Raw genomic sequence first — 21,707 nt, 5'->3', positions numbered from 1 at the left:
CCTTTTGATCCACCGCCTGGCGGTCTCTGGGGTGCGCGGCACTGTCCTTCAGTGGATTGCCTCGTTTCTCCAGGGACGGGGTCAGCAGGTATCGTGCGGGGTTAAGGCCTTCCATAGGGCCCCGCTTAGTTGCAGAGTTCCCCAAGAGTTCCCCGCTTTTATTTAATATCTATATGCAACCCCTCGCTCAGCTGGTGTGGAGTTTTGGGCTGGTCTTTCATCAATATGCGGATGACACCCAGCTCATTCTGTTGATGGAGGGGGGGGGGAGGCCTCTGCCCCTGCAGCTCTACAGCACTGTTTGGAGTCGGTTGCTGGTTGGTTGAGGCAGAGCAGGTTAAAACTTAATCCAGAGAAGATGGAGGTCCTTTGGCTGGGCCGAGGGGAGAGACCGTAGGATTTTCAGCCGCCTGTTCTGGAAGGGGTCACGTTGGCCCTGACATCCCTGGCTCACAGCCTGGGGGTCCACCTGGACTCTTTGCTTTCAATGGATGGCCAGGTGGCCCATGTTACCCAGGTTGCGTTTTTCCATCTCCGCCAGACTCGGCGGCTGTCTCCCTATTTCTCCCAGTCCAACCTGGCCACTGTGATCCATGCGACGGTCACCTCGAGGCTGGATTACTGTAACTCACTCTACGCGGGCCTTCCCTTGCGATTGATCCGGAGGTTAAAGCTGGTACAGAATTCGGTGACTCGGCTCTTGATGGGTAGTGATTATTCAGATCATATCACCCCCATGCTGCGCTGCCTGCACTGGTTACCAGTGGAGTTCCGGATCATTTTCAAGGTGTTGGTATTGACCTTTAAGGCATTACGTCTTAGCTCTTTTATTTAATTCTAAAGTGATTACTGCTATTGTAAATTTGTTTTAATGGGGTTATATTGTAGTATGTATTTTATGTGCTGTTAGTGAACAGCATACTATGAGCCGCCTTGAGCCCTTCGGGGATGAGGCGGCCTATTAATCTAATAAACAAACAAACAAACAAACACTTGCCATGCTTATATTGGTAAGCAGATGCTATCTTCAGAAGTATCCACATTATCTGACTTACCTTGTAATTCAAACGTTGTTATCTATGTTTGTAGAAACCACATCACACAGGTAACAAAATACAAACTGTACTTAATTTAGGTGTCTGGTTAACAATACAAAATATAGTATACAAACATCAGGCAAGATATAGTATACAAACATCAGGCAAGATGAATTTTCCCCTTTAAAGTACTTCAGGGATTTGTGTTTCCTATCTACCGGTATATTCCAGATGATTTTTCTGATCACTGAAGTTCAAGCCCACGTTAGCTATGAGCTGACTTCTACTCTGATCTAGAAATATGTTGGTTAAGCTTTACTGTTAGACTGTTAAGCTTATTACGGTATTTATTATTTAACTATGTTTATTCCTGAGACATCTCTTGCTGTGGCTCAGTAATTTGTTTAGAAGGAAAAAAAAGAGGTATAAAGGAAGGAATCTTTGTGGGGGGAGGGCTGGAATTCTTGATTTTCAGCTCTGTTTAACCTCTCATTGACCCTTGGAAAATGCATACATGAATTAGATTTGAATGTTCTTTCTCCTGGATATTTTTGAAACAGATCTTGAGGAGAATCATATGACTTTTCTGTTGTAAACAAACAAATAAACAGTGTCTTGAACCAGCTAAGGGAAGAAAAAGAAATCCAAACATGTACTGGTTGGTTCCTTGATATTTTTATTATATTATAATGGAAGGATAAAATAGTTCACGATACAGGATTGGCATCTCCTCAGTGCTGCTAATGACACTTCATGGCCTTTACCTGCTTGCTTCAGTATTTCAATAGTAGTATAGGAGCACTGAGGCCAAGTCCTAAATAATTTTTATTTGGGTCATGCAGAAGTCATGAACAAACCACTCATGCAAGTGAACACAGAAGAATTCGGTTTGTTTCTGAGCTGGCTTCCTTGGAAGAAGAGATTCGCTCAGCTAGACTCCTTGCCAGAGAACAACTGGATAAAGTCACCATACAGAGGATGGTACTGTAAAATGCATCTCTGTTTCATTCTTAAATAAGACCATACATTCCGTGTTAGGAGAGATAACTGACTTTCACAGTCTCCTGGTTTCAACTGTGTTTCATTGTCACCCTTGAGCCAATCAAACCCATGAGTCTCCATTTTCATGTAATTCTATAAAAGACAACAGACAGAAACAAAATGAATGTAAGAAATGCCCTGCTGGGTCAGACCAGTGATCCATGTAGTCTAACACCTTGTTTTGGGGTCTAGCTATATGATGTCCCTTGACTTGTAGTGACATATAACATTGGGGGACTCAGCATAACAACTGTTCAATTGCTTAGTGCGGCTCTGAACACTGCAAGGGAGGGGGGTGCTGCATTGAATGACAAAACCATTTGTAAGGTGAGTTCCCTGATGGCATGTGCGATGAGGGCTTACATCACATCTGTTGACCCTAACACAGTAGCCAACCACTTGCCTTAGAGAGCCAGCAAACAGCCTTACAATCCATGGCCTCTCCCTAATCTTACCACCTTGCAATGCCATTCAAAAGCCTATTGCCTCTGAGAGCCATTGAGGTATAGATCTTAAGAGCTGCAAGCTCCAATCTGGAGAACTGGGTTTGATTCTCCACTGCTCCACATGAAGTCTGCTGGGTGACCTTGGTTTAGTTACAATTGTCTCATGATTCTCTCAGCTCCACCTACCTCACAAGGTGCCTGTTGTGTGTGTGTATGGGGGTGGGGAAGGTGATTGTAAATTGCTTTGAGACTCCTTATAGTAGAGAAAAGCAGAGTATAAAAACAAACTCTTCTACTTCTTTTTAGTTACAATTTCTAGAAGCCATTGATTAACCTAGGCCCCTTCCACACATGCAGAATAATGCACTTTCAATCCACTTCCAGTGCACTTTGCAGCTGCATTTTACTGTGTGAAATAGCAAAATCCACTTGCAAACAATTGTGAAAGTATTGTCGAAGGCTTGTGAAAGTAGATTCAAAGTGCATTATTCTGCATGTGCGGAAAGGGCCCTAACCTCCAAGAATCAGTTTAATCCCCTTTTTAGGCTGTGTGCTCATGGTAATCATTACCCCCATTGGCAATGAATTCCACAGTTCAATCACTCACTGAATGAAGAAAAGTACCCCCCTTTTTTGTCCTGAATCTATTGCCAATCAACTTACTTGGGTTCCCCAGTTACAGAATTTTGGGAGGCAGAGGCAAAGTTCTCTCTCTGTTTTCTCCACTTGTTGCTACATTTTTCAAACCTGTATTTTGTATCCTGTAGTCATCTTTCATCTAAAATGAAAAGCCCCAGATCCTTTAGCTTTTTCTAAAAACAGGACATATTTGTAAATCTTCATTTCAGAACACTTTACTGTCAGGCTTAGAAAACCCCCAATACTTATTTGTTCTGTGCATCACAAATAATACGTTCTGTTCCATATCTACTTTTTTTTTGTCTCTGTTGCATTACAGGTAGAAGAAAAGATGGCTCTAGAAAGATATGCCGTGGAAGAGACTATAAGCCGAGCCCCGGAAATTTTGGTACGGCTCCGGTCTCATACTGTTTGGGAAAAGATGGCTGTGACGCTATGTTTCACTGTCCAAGGATTTCCCACCCCTGTTGTACAATGGTAAGGCTTTGATCCTTTCCAAGAATCTCAAAATGGTGTTAAGCTTTTTTTAATTTGGTATTTGTAGGTCAGCTATTCAGTGTCACATACATAATGTCTGTGTTAAAAACCTTTTATAATCCTCCATGGAATGCTGAATGGCTACTGTTGACACTGCAGTTAAAGGAGCAGAAGGTTATGGACTTTGTGTTGCAAACTCACACTGGATATTGCAGAACTCCTAACTTAAAATATCAGCCCTCTTAACTTCAAATCTATTTAACCCTAATCTAATTGTTTAGGAAAGAGCAAGAGGAGATGTATCATGCATTCTTTCAAACAGCATCTATTCTAATGTTTAACATTACTTCTATTCAAATGAATAGCCAAAACTACTATTAATTTTAATACAGGAAGATAACAGCCAAATATTGCTGCATCTGGTTGAAAATATGAGGGTAAATGCTGTAAGTCTGTCTAAGAAAATGAGATTCAGTTGGTATTATTTGTTCATGAGTATTTATAGAGCAGAGGGAGTTTGAATTTTTTCTCTCTCCGTCTTGTATAGAAGTGGATGATATAATGTGCCTTTAACTAAAACAGATCTTAATAAGAAATGTTTGTAAATCTCTCCTGCCCCAGGGCAAATACACATGTGCCAATGGCATCACTCAGTGCCCGCAGCACCAAGAATAAGGGGCATGCCTGCAATCAGCCTTTGCAAATCAAATAGCACAAGATATTTCAAACATCTTTCATACAACACCAGGCATTTCAAATACTTTTCAATGGAAGAGTTTTGTATTTGTTGAACAGGCATGGAGTAAAAAGCCATCTGTGATATATATGCATGTGTGAATCTGCCCACAGACTGCACAAACAATGCAGTACTCAGAATAGGCCTCCTTTTTGGTAATTACTTAGGTGACTTCTGAAAGTTTCTCTTCTAGCCTTTAAGGTAATCTAGGTAGCAGTCTCTCATTCAAGTGTAAAACTTTCTATTCGATTTTGCTTTCTCAGTAATGACCCGTTTTGTGGCCTTTATCACTTAAAAGATCATGTGATAAAAAATTATCAAGCACGTGGACTATCTTAGTGAGGCAGGAGTGATGGTCTTATATTATGGTTTATATTAACAAATATAATACTTCTTGTTTGACCCACTCACTGTCATTTCTGTTCCTGGAAATTCCTCTGGGTGTGTGGCAGAGGTATTGTTTTTTAAGCCCCCATATCATGCTATTTAACTCTGGTCATTTTTTTCCTCAAAAGGTTTCAGGCAGGGAGGAAGAAAGGGACCACAAATCAAAGCTGGCATGAATCCAATAGAGAAAATCCTTTTCAGATACTTAAACTTTTAACCCCATGTTTTCATATAATGTATAGGATAGCTCTTGGTAAAACCAAAATGGAACCTTTGTCTAGGGGTTCATGGTAGCCGTTGAAAGGCTTAACTAGATGGTTTATGTAACCCTGCAGGGAGGTAATGACATCATCTGTCTGACCATGAGGCAGAGGTGTAACTCCAAGGGGCAGGTGTGTGTGCATGCGATGCACCGGGCGCGTGCCCCTGTGGGGGTGTGGTGAGGGCATTCCGGGTGCGTGGGGGGATATTCTGGGGCGGGACGGGGTGGAGGACACACCAGTGCACCGGGCGCTTTCCCCCCTTGCTACGCCTCTGCCATGAGGCTATGTTTGGGTTGCCAGGTAGGGACATAGGGGCAACTGTCAGCAACAGCATTATGTCACTTCTGAGAATACCTGGATGTGATATCATGCCTCTAGGACTATCCCCAAGGTCCATGGTTTTATCATAGAGTTTCAGACAATTTCTAGGGAGGTATTACTTTTCCTGTAAGTGACATTATGCCAACAGTGACAGCAGTTGTTCATTTTTTTAAAGTCAGTCCTTAAAACAGAAGGAGAGGGGGCCAAGTTATTCCCCTTCTAGTGAAAATTCACACAATTGGATGCAGTGCTGTGGATGCAATTAAAAAGAACTGTACCTTTAAATGCAAAGAAGAAGCAATTACAGCAGGCAGAATTTGTCATGGAAGGGTGAAAGGAGCTGACCCTGTTGAATTTTCTTTTCTGTACAACTGTTCAATGTACAGAAAGCCTAATTTGACTGCCTTGTGGGGGACAGTCCTGAGAAAAAGGGCAAGAAGGAAGAATTTTACAGTAAGTCATCATTTCTGCACTGTTCCGATAGTGTCATTTATTTTCTATTCATTCACAGAAGGTCATTAAAAGCTGAGCAAAAAGCCTATGTTCTTTTCCCATTGTGTCCAAACAGCACTAATTCCACTGTATTTACTGTTGCCATTTGTTTACCAGCACAGTATGTTTTCTTTTCCTTTGTCAGGTATAAAAATGAAGAATTGATTACCCCTGCAAGTGAGCCTGGAAAATACAGAATTGAAAGCAAATATGGAGTGCATGTGTTGGAAATAAACAGGTAAATTATTCTGAGATATTACCAACCATTATATAAATAACTGACCCCTGTAAAAATAGCATACTGTGCAGTGAAAATGTGGGATATAAGACTGTATGACCTTCTACTAGAACAGAAACTGATTCAATGTTGTAGCAAGCGAAACAGTGCAATCCTAAGCAGCAAATCCACTGAAATCTATGGAAACTCTGCTTAAGATTGCCCTGTAGGCCCTGTAGGTCTATATCAAATCTCTTTTAATCTCTAAAGACCTTACCTGTGCTTCCCTTAGAATTGGCAAGAACCCCCTGGCAACTGGTGGTGGGGGAGAGGGTGGATGGGTGAAAATTGAGACCTAGGCTTCAATGTAACATCATCATGTCACTGACAACATGGGAGATGCTATGGTATTTTGGTAAAAACTTTGAAGTGGAAGCTGTTTTTACCATAGACTTTTGCTGAAATACCAGAGGATCTCCTACATCATCAGTGACATGATAACATCACTTCTAGAAGTGACATCAACATGCCCAACAGCACTGAGGCCTAGGTTTCATTTTGCACCTGGTAAGATCCCTACCCGCTGCATGAATTGTGCTAGGGGAAGTGGCCCTCAAGCAAGGGATCTCTCCACCTCCTGGCAGAGGTCTGACAAGCCTAGCTTCCCTGTGTTTTACCTGTAGACCGTTCATAGGAACAGCTTTCTTTGGGGATGAGAGCATGTACTTTATAGCGTTTATGTTGCTTCACCTGGTTAGATGGCAGCAGATAAGATTAATGGCTAACTTTACTTTGGGCATGAAAAGTTGCCACATTTAGAAAACATGAATGGTTTTTGGGCCAGCTAGGTTCATGTTTAATAATCTGACTGCCAACCTTGATGGCTGGCAGAAGTTGCTTGCAGGGTTTTAAGTAGCCATACAATAAACAAGAACTCCAAAGAATTCTTGTATATCCTGGACATTGTTCTACATGAAAGGACAAGAAAGTGCTCATGGTCTATTCTGGATTGGAAATGAAAGCCACCTATTTCTCATCAGAAACAACAGCTTGGACCTTGTCCCACAATTATTTTTGTGTGGTCTAATGGCAGGACAGCTGATGGCCTTCCACGTTTTTCTGTTCTGTTCTGTTGAGCTACTTCTTGGCTACCTCCATATGTCATTTTCAGTCTTCCTGGCTTTTAGGCCGGCTGGAAAAAAGCACACAAATGACCTCTAGAAAGGTAATTGAACGAGAACCTTAGATATATTTGGAAAACGTATTTTTTTAGGGTTTCTTTGATTTCAGTGAACGGTGTCTTCATGACTGACCTTTTGAAATTGCCAGCTACCAAATCAAATGTTGGTTCCTCTAGCTCAGTACGGTCTAATTTGATTGACAGATTTCTGTTTGAGAAAACTCTTTGCTGCTGTATGTGATCCTGTAATTGGAGATTTCAGCAATTTAATTTGGGTGTATCTGAGTGAATTTGGAAGTTTCTGGTGGAGTATAGCATTACTGCGAGTGTTTGAATAGTAAGATGACAGGCCAATAGTGTTAGTGGAGACTATGGTGTTAGTGGAGAATTTTCTAAACACATGTGGCTGCCTTATGCTAGCTAGTCAGGCCATTAGCTTATCAAGCTCATATTGTGTACTCTGACTGGCAGTAACCCTCAGGCAGAGGCCTTTAAAATAACTTCTTATCTGACCTTTTAACTGGAGATGGTGAGAATTCAACATGGGATCTTCTGCATACAAAGCAGATGATCCTTCATTGAGCTACTGCATCTTTTGGGTATGTATCTTTGGTGCCATTTATTAGCGAGTTATGAAATTGAATGCAGATCATTTAATGGCACCAGTCAACGACTGAGTAATACAGGGACCTTTGAATTTGAGTGTATTCACTTCATACAACTTGAAATTCTTATAGTGCATTCTTATTCAGAGTTACTCCAGTCTAAGCCCAGTGAAATCAATAAATTTGGACTGGAGTAACATAGCATAGGATTACACTGTGAATTGTGGTTTAATCCCAGTTTAGAATACTCATCTGTATGATGTAAAATATTCCAGTTTATCGAGGGTGACTGCGCTCCAACATCAATTGGAGCCTGATCAAGTCAGGAAGCATTCAACCAGGATCTATCTATGCAAGGGCACATGAGTACAGCAATAAACTGTTTGCACATGATTACTGTTAATTGCAGCTTCTTATGATACCTGAATGTAAAAGGTTAGTCTCTCCTGTTCCCTCAAATATACTTTCCAACACCCATACTCAACTAGACTCTTAGATTATATTAACTGATTTCTGATTCCAGAGCATTGCTTGATGACCACATTAAAATATTCATTCATTGATTTGAACCCTTTAATTACAATTAAATACCATTGTGTCCTATTATGGCTTGATAACTAAGTTCCACCACTGTGTCCAAAAGGATACATATTTATTCTGCTGTTTTTTTAAAGTGTTCAAATTGTTTCACTTCTCAATGATCTATTACAACAGTCATTTTACAGAAAAGGTCCTAAAGCTGATTTGAAATATTTGGCCAGGAAATTGAAAGCTGAAATCAAGAGAAGGACTCGTATCCTTGGACTGGGAAACAAAGGATATTCAGTGGCTCCCTGGGATGTTTTATCTGTTCTTGCACAATGTAATGCAGAATACACCTGCTAATATTACTCATGTACTTCTTGACTTCTTAAATATCACACAGTTTACACCATGCCATTATTCTTAGATATGTACTACTGTGCTTTCACTTCAATTAGTACTTTGTTTCAACAACTCACTGCTTTTGACTTCCAGCCATGTCATCACCATGGCGGCACCTCTCCCAAGAGGAGAGGTAGGCTTGCTGGGGTATTTTTTTTTTGCCTAAATAGTTATTCTAAGGCGAAAATGCAGCTCTGTGGATCAATGGAGCTGTAGAGGTCACTATTTTGCACTGATTGGGTGAATTTAAAGGACTGGGAGCTGGGAGAATGCCAATGCCCACAACCCCCTCATCTACTGAAGCATACTGATTAACATCATCAACCTGGCAGTGAGATGAGAAGTGAGGCAGATTTACTGACAAAGCTCTGATGATGTGGAATCTCCAGTGATCTGTGAACAGAAGAAATAAAAACTAAACAGACATTTCATCAGAAACTTTGTGTCTCAGCCAGCAAGGATTTTGATTCCGCTAAAAGATAAGTAACCTTAAGTTTCCAAGCTGGTTGAATGAACTACAATGGAACCTTGGTTTACATTGATCTCGGAGTTCGTCGGTTTTGGTTGTTGTTGATCGTCGCCGGCCGTTTCTTACCTCGGTTTTTGTCAGTCACCTCAGATTTTGTTGGCATGCGTAAGTTTTGCGTAAGTTAGCTGTGACTTTTGCATAAGTTAGCTGCGTTGTTTGCGTTGTACCTGCGCAAATGGCATACTTCGGTTTTTGCCGGTTTCAGTTTTCGCCGAGGTAATCCGAACGGATTACTGATGAAAACCAAGGTTCCACTGTATGTAATATCATTAAGCAATCCCCATTTTGAAACTGAAAAACTCTGAAACTGAAATAAAGGACTATTTTATACAATTGCAATCTGGAAATCTGTATATGACTAAAAAGGCAGCAATTGATATAAATATCATAAAGAAGGTTTTATTGGTGAATGAAGGACAAAGATTCAGAGGGAAACAGCAGAAGACAGAATAGAGTAAATGTAGACTGCGATAAGAAGAGCAAGAAATTCATCCAGTGGTGAAATAATAAAATACAGAACTGTGGTGGAATAATAAATTACAGAACTGTAGCAATGATTTTTGAACAAAACTGTATAAATAAGAAAAAATGACTGGTTAATCATAAAATAGAGCAGCATGACATCCAAGTGGATCCAGTACAGAAAGTGGAGTTGACGTTAAGTTCCATGCAGAGAGATTTGATGGAAATAAAGCAAAATAATGGTCATATTGACACAATGATTATGGAAATTAAAGAAAAAAAAGTTATAAAAGGATTAGCCTCTGACCCAAAAAAGAGACAGATGACATGAAGGCCTTAGAGACTAAAAATGAAGTACACAAGAAAGAAATCCATCAGCAAGCTTAGAAATTATTCTGGTTAGAGTTAAAGCAAAAAGAGTTCACATTAAGAATCAGGGCTATGCCACAGAAAGTTGGGGAAGACCTTAAAAATACTTTATCCAAGAAGTGGCAAGATTTATGTCTTTACCCATTGGAGAAACTGAAGCTGTGGTCAATAAAATATATCTAGTAAGGTCAGTGGCTACTAAGAAAAAAGAAATTGCCTGAGGAGATTGTGTGATATATCTGACAAGAAGATCTTTCAAAGAAGAAATTCTATCCAAGCGCAACAATAAAAAAATGCAATATCAAGGTCAGAATTTGATTATAATGCAGGAGCTGCCAAAAAAGACTTTAATGAAGCGAAAAGAATACAAATTTCTTGCAGACTCCTTGAAAAATAAAGGACTCCCTTTCAGGTGCCTGCTACCAGACAGTCTCAGCTTTACCTTTAATGGAACTGAACTGGAAACCACAGATGTTTAGACTACAGGAAAATTCTTTAATAAGAACAAAAAAGATCTGCAGTCAACCTGAAGAAAATACTCACCTCTCTTTCACTGGCGTAATGCCCATTGGGCAAGGTGGGCAGCTGCCCAGGGCATCACCTTGCGGGGGGCATCAAAATGCTCGGTTCGTTTTTGGGTATTTTAGTGGTTTTCCATTTTTGGCCTGCAGGGGGTGCACCAAACTTGGGGGGTATCATTAGGGCAGTCTCCTGATGAGACCCTGAAAGTTTTGAGACTGTGCCTTCAGAAATGTGCCCCCCCAGCCTGCAGCCCCCATTGACAGCAATGCAGAAAACTCAATGCAGAACAAAGATTCTTGGGCAAATTTCTAGGATGTTCCTGCAGGGGGTGCATTTTTGGATGTATCGGCACCAAAATTTCAGGGTATCATCTGGAGATGATGGCACCCCCCAAGTTTGGTGCAGTTTGGTTCAGGGGGGCCAAAGTTATGGACCCTCAAAACTGTAGCCCCCATCTCCTATTATTTCCCATTGGAAACAATGGGGGATGGGTCACCTCCTTTGGGAGTCCATAACTTTGGACTCCTTAAACCAAACCTCACCAAACTTGGGGAGTAGCATAAGGACAGTCTTCTGATGATATGCTGAAATTCTGGTGCTGATATGTCTAAAAATGCACCCCCTGCAGGCACCAATGTCCTGGTGCAAAAAAATTTTTTGGTGATGGTGGAGTGGCCGCCCGTGGGGGGTGGGGCATCCAACTCAGGTTTTGCCCAGGGCTATAGTTTGCCCAGGGCTGCCTCATTACGCCCCTGCTCTCTTTCTTACTGTTTTAACATTAGAGTAGATACTATCAAGCAAATATTAATTCAAGGATCTGCAAGATGAATTAGAGTTAAGAAATTTGGAGCAATTTGTAATGTTCAGGAAAATGTAAAAAAAAAATGGCCGATATATTATAGAGGCTTGTAACCGTTACAAAGGAGAAAAGATTTAGGTAAAAATTGTTAACATATATGTTACTATGATGCCTAAATCTGGTTCTGTATAAGTTAGTAAATAGTAATAGGGCTAATTTTCATAAAGATGGGTGGGTGGGAGAAATTAAGAATAATTGGCTTAAAATTTAAAGGTTACACAATTATACAAGTAGAAGAGAGTTGGGAAGTCAGTTTTTATTTGCTGTTTCTTCTTTTGATCTGATATTTACTTACTCTTTTAAATGTCACTGTATGGGCTAATGGTAATTTTATTGGGGATAAAGATTGACACTATTTTCTGATATTTTTCTCTATGTAGGGTGGCAGATCCACCATGTTTGTAGTTGTCTTAGATTATAAAATTAGAAGAAGAAGAAGAAGAAGAGTTTGGATTTATATCCCCCCTTTCTCTCCTGCAGGAGACTCAAAGGGGCTTACAATCTCCTTGCCCTTCCTCCCTCACAACAAACACCCTGTGAGGTAGGTGGGGCTGAGAGAGCTCCGAGAAGCTGTGACTAGCCCAAGGTCACCCAGCTGGCATGTGTGGGAGTGTACAGGCTAATCTGAATTCCCCAGATAAACCTCCACAGCTCAGGCGGCAGAGCTGGGAATCAAACCCGGTTCCTCCAGATTAGATACACAAGCTCTTAACCTCCTACGCCACTGCTGCTCCATTATTAGAAAAAAATATGTAAAAACCCTAGGCCGTTTCCGCATGGAGGCGGAAGCGGCTGGGTCGACGCATTTTGCGCCGACCCGACGACGCTGGAACCGTCCGCATGGATGGTCCCAGAAAGAGCCGGGACGCCGGCGCCGCAGACCGCCGTCACCCGGCCAACCCGGCATGTCCCCGGGCCTCCGGCACGTCGCCGAGGCCTGAGGACACGCCCTCCGGCCCTGCACGCCTGCTCCAGCGTCGCAGGGCAGGGGGGCGTGTCCCCAGGCCTCGGCGACACGCCGGAGGCCCAGGGACAAGGTAAGTGCAGGGAGGGAGTGGGGGGGGGAGGCGCTTTGAAGCCGCTGCCGTGTGAACCGGCGTTCCCGGGAAATTGCGCTTCCCAGCGCACTCCGGAAATGCCGGCTTCGTGCCGGTCGGGCGGCGTGAGGGCGGCGCGGCTGCGATGCAGCTGCGCCCCCTGTGCGAATGGTGGCCTGGGGACGGCGTTTTTGCTGTCCCCAGGCCGCCATATTCCGCCCGTGCGGAAACGGCCCTATTTTTTTTTAAAATCACCAATTGAACCACAATAAAATTAATGGGATCTAAAACTTGTGAATTGGCACATAGCTGTGAAGCTTTTGAGAGCTACTTCGCAGATAAAGTCTTGTCATTCCACCCCAAACTATGATTGAAACTGTAAGGGAACTGGAGGTCCCTTGGCCATCTTCTGGCCCTGTATTAGACCACTTTGTTCTTCTCTCTCTATCCAAAGTTGACAGACTGCTTGAAATTTCAAGACCTTCCACTTGTTCTCTGGACCCATGTCCTTCATGGCTGGTGACAGCCAGTCATGAGGTACTGCAGGGCCCCCTGTTGGAAATTGTCAACCACTCTCAGGGAGTTTTCCTAGGGAGGTTGAATGAGGCAGTGGTACGCATGCTGTTAAAGAAGTCATCATTAGAGCCTATGTCTTGAATGTATTGTTTCTCTGCAAGGTAGTTGAGAGAGTACTTGCATAATAGCTACAGGCATTTCTGGAGGACACATTGGTTTTGGATCCCTTCCAGTGCAGCTTCTGCCCTGACCACGGGACAGAGACCATCCTGGTTGTCATCACAAATGAGTACTGGATGCAGCTAGATTGAGGTAGTTCAGTTGGTGTTATTAAATCTCACCACAACATTTGACATGGGCAATCATGATTTTTTGGCCCACTGCCTCACCAATGCTGGAATTCAGGGTTGAAATGGTTGGCCTCATTTCTCCAGGACTGGGGACATTTTATTTATTTTATTTATTTATTTTTTTCGATTGGTTGACACATGTAGGGGTCTGCAACCTTAGAGCAGGGGTCTGCAACCTGCAGCTCGCCAGATGTTCGTGGACTACAATTCCCATCAGCCCCTGCCAGCATGACCAATTGGCCATGCTGGCAGGGGCTGATGGGATTTGTAGTCCATGAACATCTGGAGAGCTGCAGGTTGCAGACCTCTGACTTAGAGGTACCCACTAGTTTGCAGTGTACTATCTTTTCCCCAGTGTTGCTTGACATCAACATGTGACCCCCGGTGCAGCTTGTTGGGAGCTCTGGCTGAGTTTTCACCAATATGCTGATGACACTCAGCTTGTTTTGTTGATGGAAGACCAAGCAGCCACTGCCCCAGATGTTTTGGCACAGTGTTTGGAGGCCATCTCTGGTTGGATGGAAAGGAGCAGACTAAGGTTGAATTCATTGAAGACAAAGGTCCTGTGGCTATGTCAGAGAGGTCTGGTACAGGATTTCCAGCTGCCAGGATTTGGTTATACAGCATTACATCCAGCGACATCTGTTAAAAGCCTGGGCATGACTTTGGGGTCCTCCCTTTCCCAAATCACCAATACTGCGAGGATCACCTTCTACCACCTTTAGCAGGCTAGGCAGCTGCCCCCCCCCCCCACTTATCCCACCCTGATCTAGCCATAATGACTCACTCTACATGGGCCTGCCCTTGAGATTGACTCGTAAACTAACACTGGTCCAGAACGCAGTGGCTAGACTCCTCACTGGTACATTAGCAAGAGAGCTCATCATACCAGTGCTATGGCAGCTGCACTGGTTCCTGGTGGAGTTCCAAATCAGGTTCAAGGCTTTAAGGCCCTGAGCAGTCTGGACCCTTGTATCTGTGGAACCGCATCGCACCATATTGCCCATGGAGGACACTCCAGTCTGCTAATAAGAACTTGCTGGTAGTCCCTGGCTCCAAAGATGTGTGGTTGGCCTTAACCAGGGTCAGGGCTTTATCTACTGTAAGGTTTGTAGATACTATTGGACTTCCAAAACCAAAAAGAAGTAGACAATTTGAACTTTTAAACAGGTATTTTCTTGAGGCCTAGAAAGTTGCTTTCCTTTAGGAAAAGGCAGATAGTGTTGCTGGGCAGCAGAAAAATTTTGTTTCATTGAAATTACTGGCAAGATTCAAATAGTTATATAACACTACTTAAAGTGCTTAAAAATTTGGTTCGGATTCTCTACCTATTTCTGTATTTTTCTCAGCTGTTCATACCAATATGCTGAGCCTCAAGTCATCTGATACTTGACCACGTAAAGCAGCTTAGGAATTTCTTGGCTGTCATCTTAACACTTCTCTGAAACGTATGCAGAGAACTTTTCCAAATGATGCAAGTGTGACATTTATTCCTATGAATACGCTGGGTGCTCCCTGGCTCCAGTGGAAAAATTCTTGAGGAGCCAAAGATGTGGCATCACCCCATCGCCTTAGAGTTGCAACTGGATCCTTTTTCATTTGTCAATTTCCCTGTCTCAGACGTCTACATTTGCACAAGAATCTGCAAAAAAAAAATTGGTGGGTCTGTTTTCTCTCTGTTTTTTTAAGCATCAAGAGCCAGGCACTCTTGGTTTTCATGTATCTTGGTTTTGAGCATATTCAAGAAGCAGTAGTGACTGCACAACTGTTGGCCAGTAGACTGTTATTTTTCTACCTCTTAATAGAAGTAGAGGATTCAGTACCCTTAGTGAAGGCCTTCAGGTTACGGAAACAGAAGGACTGGGGCTATTTTAGCACTCTGCATGAAGGTTGTTGATAGCATTTATATCTCACCTTAGTGCCATCATGGAACTCAAAGTGGCACGAATAAACTTCTCAAAAGGTTTCTTGTCTTCTAGTAGGGCACTGTTCAGACCCCAAACCTCCTGTATTGTCACCTTTAACCATTCCCTAATAGATAGCTGCTGAATGGTTTACTGGACTGTTTTTAAGCTCTACAGCTGAGTGGGGCTCCCATTTTCAGAGATAGCATACCATTGGGTATGTGGGATAAAATATTCCATGGCCCACTAGGAAAATTCCAGACCACCTCTGCTGTAGGGATCAGAGTGATGGACTTGATCTAGCAAGGCAGTTCTTATTTTATGAGGAGAGTAGTCTGACTCTTCGCTGCAGTTTTGACCGCAGCATTAAATCTGAATAATATGTCAATATTGATGGTTTTTCTGAATTGTGTACAGTTAGGCTAAGTAGAAATGGGATGCAATACATTATTGAACATACAGTGTTAATCTGACAGAATTCAGACTGTGTTAATCTGACAGAATTCAGAAACTGCCTGATTAGATGATACAGGAATTTAACCCATTCATTTTTATGTAGATCTGGGTTTTAAATATAGTTCGTCCTTTTCAGGCATTCTCTGTGAAACCTGCTAGTTTAATTCAAAGTCTTTCCATCTACACAGAGCACACAGTATTTCCCTCAATGCCTGTATAATATACTTTTGTGGTAATGCTCAATGTTCTTTTTCACTTGCTAATTATGGTTTTTTACCTTAGTGTTATTTAGTATTTGCAGTGAATCACCTCTAGGAGGAGCTATAATCCTTGCACATAATAAAAAGCAATGCCTTGGTTAGCTCCACAGATAAACTGTCTTTCATAGGCAAGTGATCAAAACAAAGTCACATATATTCCACCAATGATTGCTGGGTGGCGTAGTTCACAGTAAGTTCCTGGCCATAGCTCGGTCCTTCCCCCCCTCCCCATCTTAGTCTTTTCCTTCATGTAGCAAAGCATAGCTGTGGCATATCTGTCTGCTTTCACTGAAAGCAAACGGCAAAATCCACATCCCTGTGTCACGCTTGGTATTCAGGCTCTCTCTGTGTCTCAGTCCTTGTCTGTTGCATCAAGGGTTCATAGCATAACAGGCAACTGAAAGCCGTATTTGTATCCCTTTCACCTGACTTTCCCAAGATAAAAGACACCCCATCTTTGAAAAGGAAATCTGATGCAGGCATGCTAAATGTTCTATTATAGACACAGAAACTTCAAAGTGGTGGCCTCTGAGACTTCTCCAGTGGAGTCTGAGGGGGGTGAGAGCTGAACAATGAGCAGAAAGGCAAAGATGTGATGAAACTGGGTTTTATGCAAATACCTGCCAGCAAATATTCTGGAACCTATCATCACAGAAGTATTTTTCATGGGTGAGAATGAAAGGGCAGTTTTTGAAAAGTGCTCAGGAGAGTTTGATTCGGCCCGTGCATCACTCTCTGCCTGCTTGTGGGTTACTGCGGCTGAACAGATTTGTAGCGTTGTTCTGTGTCCCAATGTGAGGGGACTATCGTGATGTGGAAACAGTGCACCACCACATTTTCAAGACCATCAGAATGGACCATGCACTGCATCCCATTGTCTATCTTGCAATCTCTTTACTCCTGGCAACTTTGCATTGGATTGTCAATTTTGGGTTAGGGAAATTCCTGAAGATTTTTGGGGGGGGGGGAATCTGGGGAGGGCAGGGTTTGGGGAAGGAAAGAGCTCAGCAGGGCATAAGGTCATACAGTTCATTTCTAAAGCAGCCATTTTCTCCAAGGCAGCTGATTTCTGTAGTCAGATCGGTTGTCATTTGGGAAATCTGGAGGCCCCACTTGGAAGTTGGCAATGCTAGATTTGTACTTGGGCCTATATCTTGCCATAAGGCCAGCTCCCAGAAGGCCGGCTAGTGATCAGGGGTTCTTGTCATGAGATTAGAAACTGTGAGCTAGCATGTGGCCGCCTGAACATTTAAAATACTATTGTTTTTCTGTCATCCCGTCTTGATTGGATTCTTATCTAACAAGAAATATCACATTATACAAGCATTAGTTAAGCTACGAAAAAGCACTCACTACAGTTGCCTGAAGCAAGCAATTTTCCTTGGAGAACACCTGTTTTGTGAGTTTGTAGTAAAAGCCAGCTGTGCATGTCACTGATTGGCTAGTTCTTATGCTATTAGGAGCTTCTCCCTTCCATCCTGAAGCAGTTTTGTACCTCCTTTGAAACTGACAAGTTGTTGTTAATAAGATGATAAATGAACATTTCAGTCAATAAAGGTAAATCAATAAAAAATTAAGAAACTGGAAACAGGTAGATTGAAGGCCGAAACGGGTCAAATCGATCTATTATGCAGGACTGTTTGCTTGTCTGCTTAGCAAAGACAGGTGGCACCTAGACTCACTCCACTGGAGGGGAAGAAAGCACCTGCTGCTTTAATGTGATGTGTAGACGGCTGATGTTTGCATATTTTTTTTGCTGTCAAGTCACAACTAGCTTACAGTGACCCCTAGGGTTTTTAAAGCAAGAGATGTTCGGAGGTGATTTGCCATTGCCTGCCTCCTTGTCACAACCCTGGTATTCCTTGGAGGTCTCCCATCCATATACTAACCATGGATGGTCGATTTATGGCTACCAATCTTGATCCTCCTTGATCTGAGATTGCAAATGCCTTAGCAGACCAGGTGCTCAGGAGCAGCAGCAGCAGAAGGCCATTGCTTTCACATCCTGCATGTGAGCTCCCAAAGGCACCTGGAGGGCCACTGCGAGTAACAGAGAGCTGGACTAGATGGACTCTGGTCTGATCCAACTGGCTTGTTCTTATGTTCTTATGTTCTTAACCAGGGTCAGGACTAAGAGTGTGTGATTGGCCCAAGGTCACCCAGCAAGCTTCCATGATGTGAGTGGGGATTTGAACCAGGGTTTCCCAGGGTTCTTAACCACCACGCCACGCATGACTGCATAATATTTATTAATCCCATATTAGTTCTACAGGATTGACATAAGCAAGGAAATATTCACATCACTAGTCCCCTAGCTGTTTTAACCTTACCATTATGTAGGTATTTTGGGTTATTACATGATTTTGATCAAATCTGTTTTTTTTAAAGTAATACTAATCAAGTTCTGATGCTACTGGATCAGTAGAAGGTACAGAAACTGCCATTACTCTCCAGTAGGGAGCTGATGAAGCTTTTTAAAACATCTGTTTTCACAAAGAATTCATCAGAGTGCACAAAAAGATGAAAAGTGGCAGTTAGTTGCTGGCTAGAACTAGCTGGTGAAAAGTCCTTCAGGGTTACAAAGGCATTCATGTTTTACGGTTATCCCATTATTTAGCTTGTAATGAAATTAGAACCGTTGCAGATCGACAAAACTGTGTCAATATAGGCCCCTTTTCACGCAGATTATCACCTGGGGGCAGATGAGAACATGTGGTTTGTAGAACCTCATCACATGTAGACGGCCTTCCGAGCTGGGGTTGTCATATTCTGTCCAGGGCAGAGCCTCAGTTCTGAGTGAAGCAAAAGCTGCAGCACTGCAGATTTTTGAACACATGCCTGATTCTGAGTCAGACCACTGATCTAACAAGGTTGGTACTGACTATCCTGATTTGCAGCTGTTCTCAAGAGTCTCAGATAGAGGCCCTTTCAGATCATCCACTACCTGATCCTTTCAACTGGTTTGAACTGTGAAACTGTATGGTCCCCTTAGTGCCCAAATCCCCTGAGACAGAGCAAGTTACAATAGTGTATGTTATTCTGGTATAGGCACCTCTGCTACCCCGGCTTCACAAAAGGGAACCTTGTTGGTGGGTTCTGCCAGATCAGCTGAGCTGTCACAGGTCCCAGAAGGGTCAGAAGAGGTAGAAGCAGATCTCTCCCATTCATTCATTCATTCATTCATTCATTCATTCATTCATTCATTCATTCATTCATTCATTCATTCATTCATTCATAATTGGAGACTGCCCTTTCCCAAACAGGCTTAGGGTGGCACACAACATATTAACCACAAGCTCATAAGATTATAAAATTAACAATTTAAACCAGTTCCCTGAAATGATATCTACCAATGGTGCCTTAATCCATTCTAAATAAAATGAAAGGGAAGGGGGTAGGAGTAGAGAGAAGTGGAAGCAGAGGGAGGCCAGTTTTGTTAGATTGTCGTTGCTGCTTTCAACTGCAGACCGGGCAAAATAGCTTTGTCTTGCAGGCCCTGCAGGGCTCTGGTTTTATTTGACTCAGCATTCTACCAGACTGGGGATGGGTGGATGTCTTTTGGACCTGTGACAAGTAGTTCATAGAATGAAGCATTCTCCTGGGGGTGTCTTTGAAGAGGTGGTCCCACAATGTATGAAGGTCCCAGACTGTTCAGGGCTTTAAAGGTTAATACCAAAACCTTAAACATGATACTCCTGCAGAAGCCAATGCAGCTGGCAGAGTACTGGATGGATGTGCTCATGCCACAAGGACCCCATAAGGACATGTACAACTGCATTTTGAACCAGATAGAGTTTCTGAGTCAGACTCAAGGGTAGTCCAGCATAGACTGAGTTACAATAGTCTAATCTGGCAGTGACCATTTCATGGATCACTGTGGCTGGGCCAGGGTGCAACAAGTAGTGTGTCATTAACCTGGCTTGGGGAAGATAGTAAAATGCCAGTTTGGCCACACTTGCAACCTGAGTCTCCATAGATAAGGAGGCTTAGATAAGTAGCACTCCCAAACTCCTGACAACTAGAAACAGTGTTAGCTGTACTCCATCAAGATCTGGGAGGAGCCTACTTCCCTCTTTGTCACAACGGCCCAGCCACAGGAACTCCATTTTCAACGAATTTAACTTCAGCTGGCTCTGCTTCAACCATTTCACCACATCCTCCAGACAATTGGCCAGAATATTTAGGACTGAGTCTGGCCATCAACAGATCCAGCTGGGTTTCATCAGTATACTCATAGTAAACCAGTCCCAAACTCTGGACCAGTTGGGCAAGGGGAAGCATGTAAGAAGATGTTAAACAGCATCAAGGAGAGGATCACCCTTTTAATACTCCACACACCAATGGATACCACGGTGATGTTCTATCTTCACCCTCACCCTCGGGGAGAGGATCACCCTCTGTCTCCAGCCCTGGAGGAGTGAGAACAGCCACTGTAAAGCTGTCTCACATATTCCAGCACCATCAAGGTGGTGAGCCAAGAGCATGGTTGACTGTGTTTAACACTGCTGTTACATCTGTCAGAATCAGCAGCACTGACCTGCCTTGATCCAGCTGTCTCCAGAGATCATTTGTGAGGGTGACCAGAGGTGTTTCCATCCCAGAATGAAACAGGTCCTGTACCAATGCATTGTTCAGAAAGACTTGAAGCTGTTTTGAAGAGGAGGAAGAAGAAGATTTGGATTTATATCCCCCTTTCTCTCCTGCAAGAAGACTCAAAGGGGCTTACAAACTCCTTTCCTTTCCCCCCTCACAACAGACACCCTGTGAGGTGGGTGGGGCTGAGAGAGCTCCAGTGACTTGCCCAAGGTCACCCAGCTGGCATGTGTTGGAGTGCACAAGCTAATCTAGTTCACCAGACAAGCCTCCACAGCTCAAGTGGCAGAGCGGGGAATCAAACCAGGTTCTCCAGATTAGAGTGCACCTGCTCTTAACCCACTACACTCTCACAGCGTGCAACTGCTCTCTCAACTATCTTACCCAGAAATACCAGATGAGACACTGGGCAGTAGCTGGATAGATCAGAAGGATCCAATAAATGGTTTCTTTAAGAGCAGCCTGACCAATTCCTCAGGGATGACCTCTCAATGAAAGGAACTCATTAATTGTCCCACAGGTCCAAGTGGCAAGTGGTAGGCTTCACAACTATCAGGATTTTGTCGATATCAAGCTGGCTTCAGAAAGACTGCTATGCCAATCTTCCACCGGCTCATTCAGCGAGTTGCTGAGAGGCCTCAGATTCTGCAGAGCATTCTGGATCCATAAGTCTCCATGGGTAAACATAAATACATTCGCCACCTGAACAGGGTGGAGGCAAGATGCCTAAATGGCCTTCAGGGCACAATGGTCTGACTATGGCACTTTGTCAGTAGAAACTGAGCTCATCGCCCCCCTGCCACTGAAGATCAAATCCAGGGTGTGACCTGCCTGGTTTGTTTTTTTGAAATGCAGACTTTGAACAGAAGAAGGTTTATTTATTTGTTAACGTTATTTATGGTCTGCCTCTCTCACAGGGATTCAAGGTGGATTACACAGAGTGGGTCAGTACAATCAGCAGAATGGGACATTCAATAGACAATGTAGCGCAGTGGTTCTCAACCTTCCTAATGTCGCAACCCTTTAATACATTTCCTCATGTTGTGGTGACCCGACATTCATCCATTTTACAGATGGAGAACACT

General features: G+C 43.0%; 1 protein-coding gene across 2 annotated transcripts in view; it reads left to right on the top strand.

Annotated features, from left to right (window-relative positions):
* Window positions 1–21,707, top strand: part of MYOM2 (myomesin 2) — a 104,985-nt gene that overhangs the window by 13,036 nt on the left and 70,242 nt on the right. For both annotated transcript variants that reach the window (XM_048497607.1, XM_048497597.1), the window contains 3 exons: window positions 1,880–2,018; window positions 3,483–3,640; window positions 5,985–6,077. In XM_048497607.1, coding sequence (XP_048353564.1) covers window positions 1,880–2,018; window positions 3,483–3,640; window positions 5,985–6,077 — 390 coding nt within the window. The remainder of the gene's footprint in view (window positions 1–1,879; window positions 2,019–3,482; window positions 3,641–5,984; window positions 6,078–21,707) is intronic.

Source organism: Sphaerodactylus townsendi, linkage group LG01 (assembly GCF_021028975.2).
Source record: "Sphaerodactylus townsendi isolate TG3544 linkage group LG01, MPM_Stown_v2.3, whole genome shotgun sequence".
NCBI lineage: Eukaryota > Metazoa > Chordata > Lepidosauria > Squamata > Sphaerodactylidae > Sphaerodactylus > Sphaerodactylus townsendi.
This window is presented reverse-complemented; position numbering and strand designations above follow the sequence as displayed.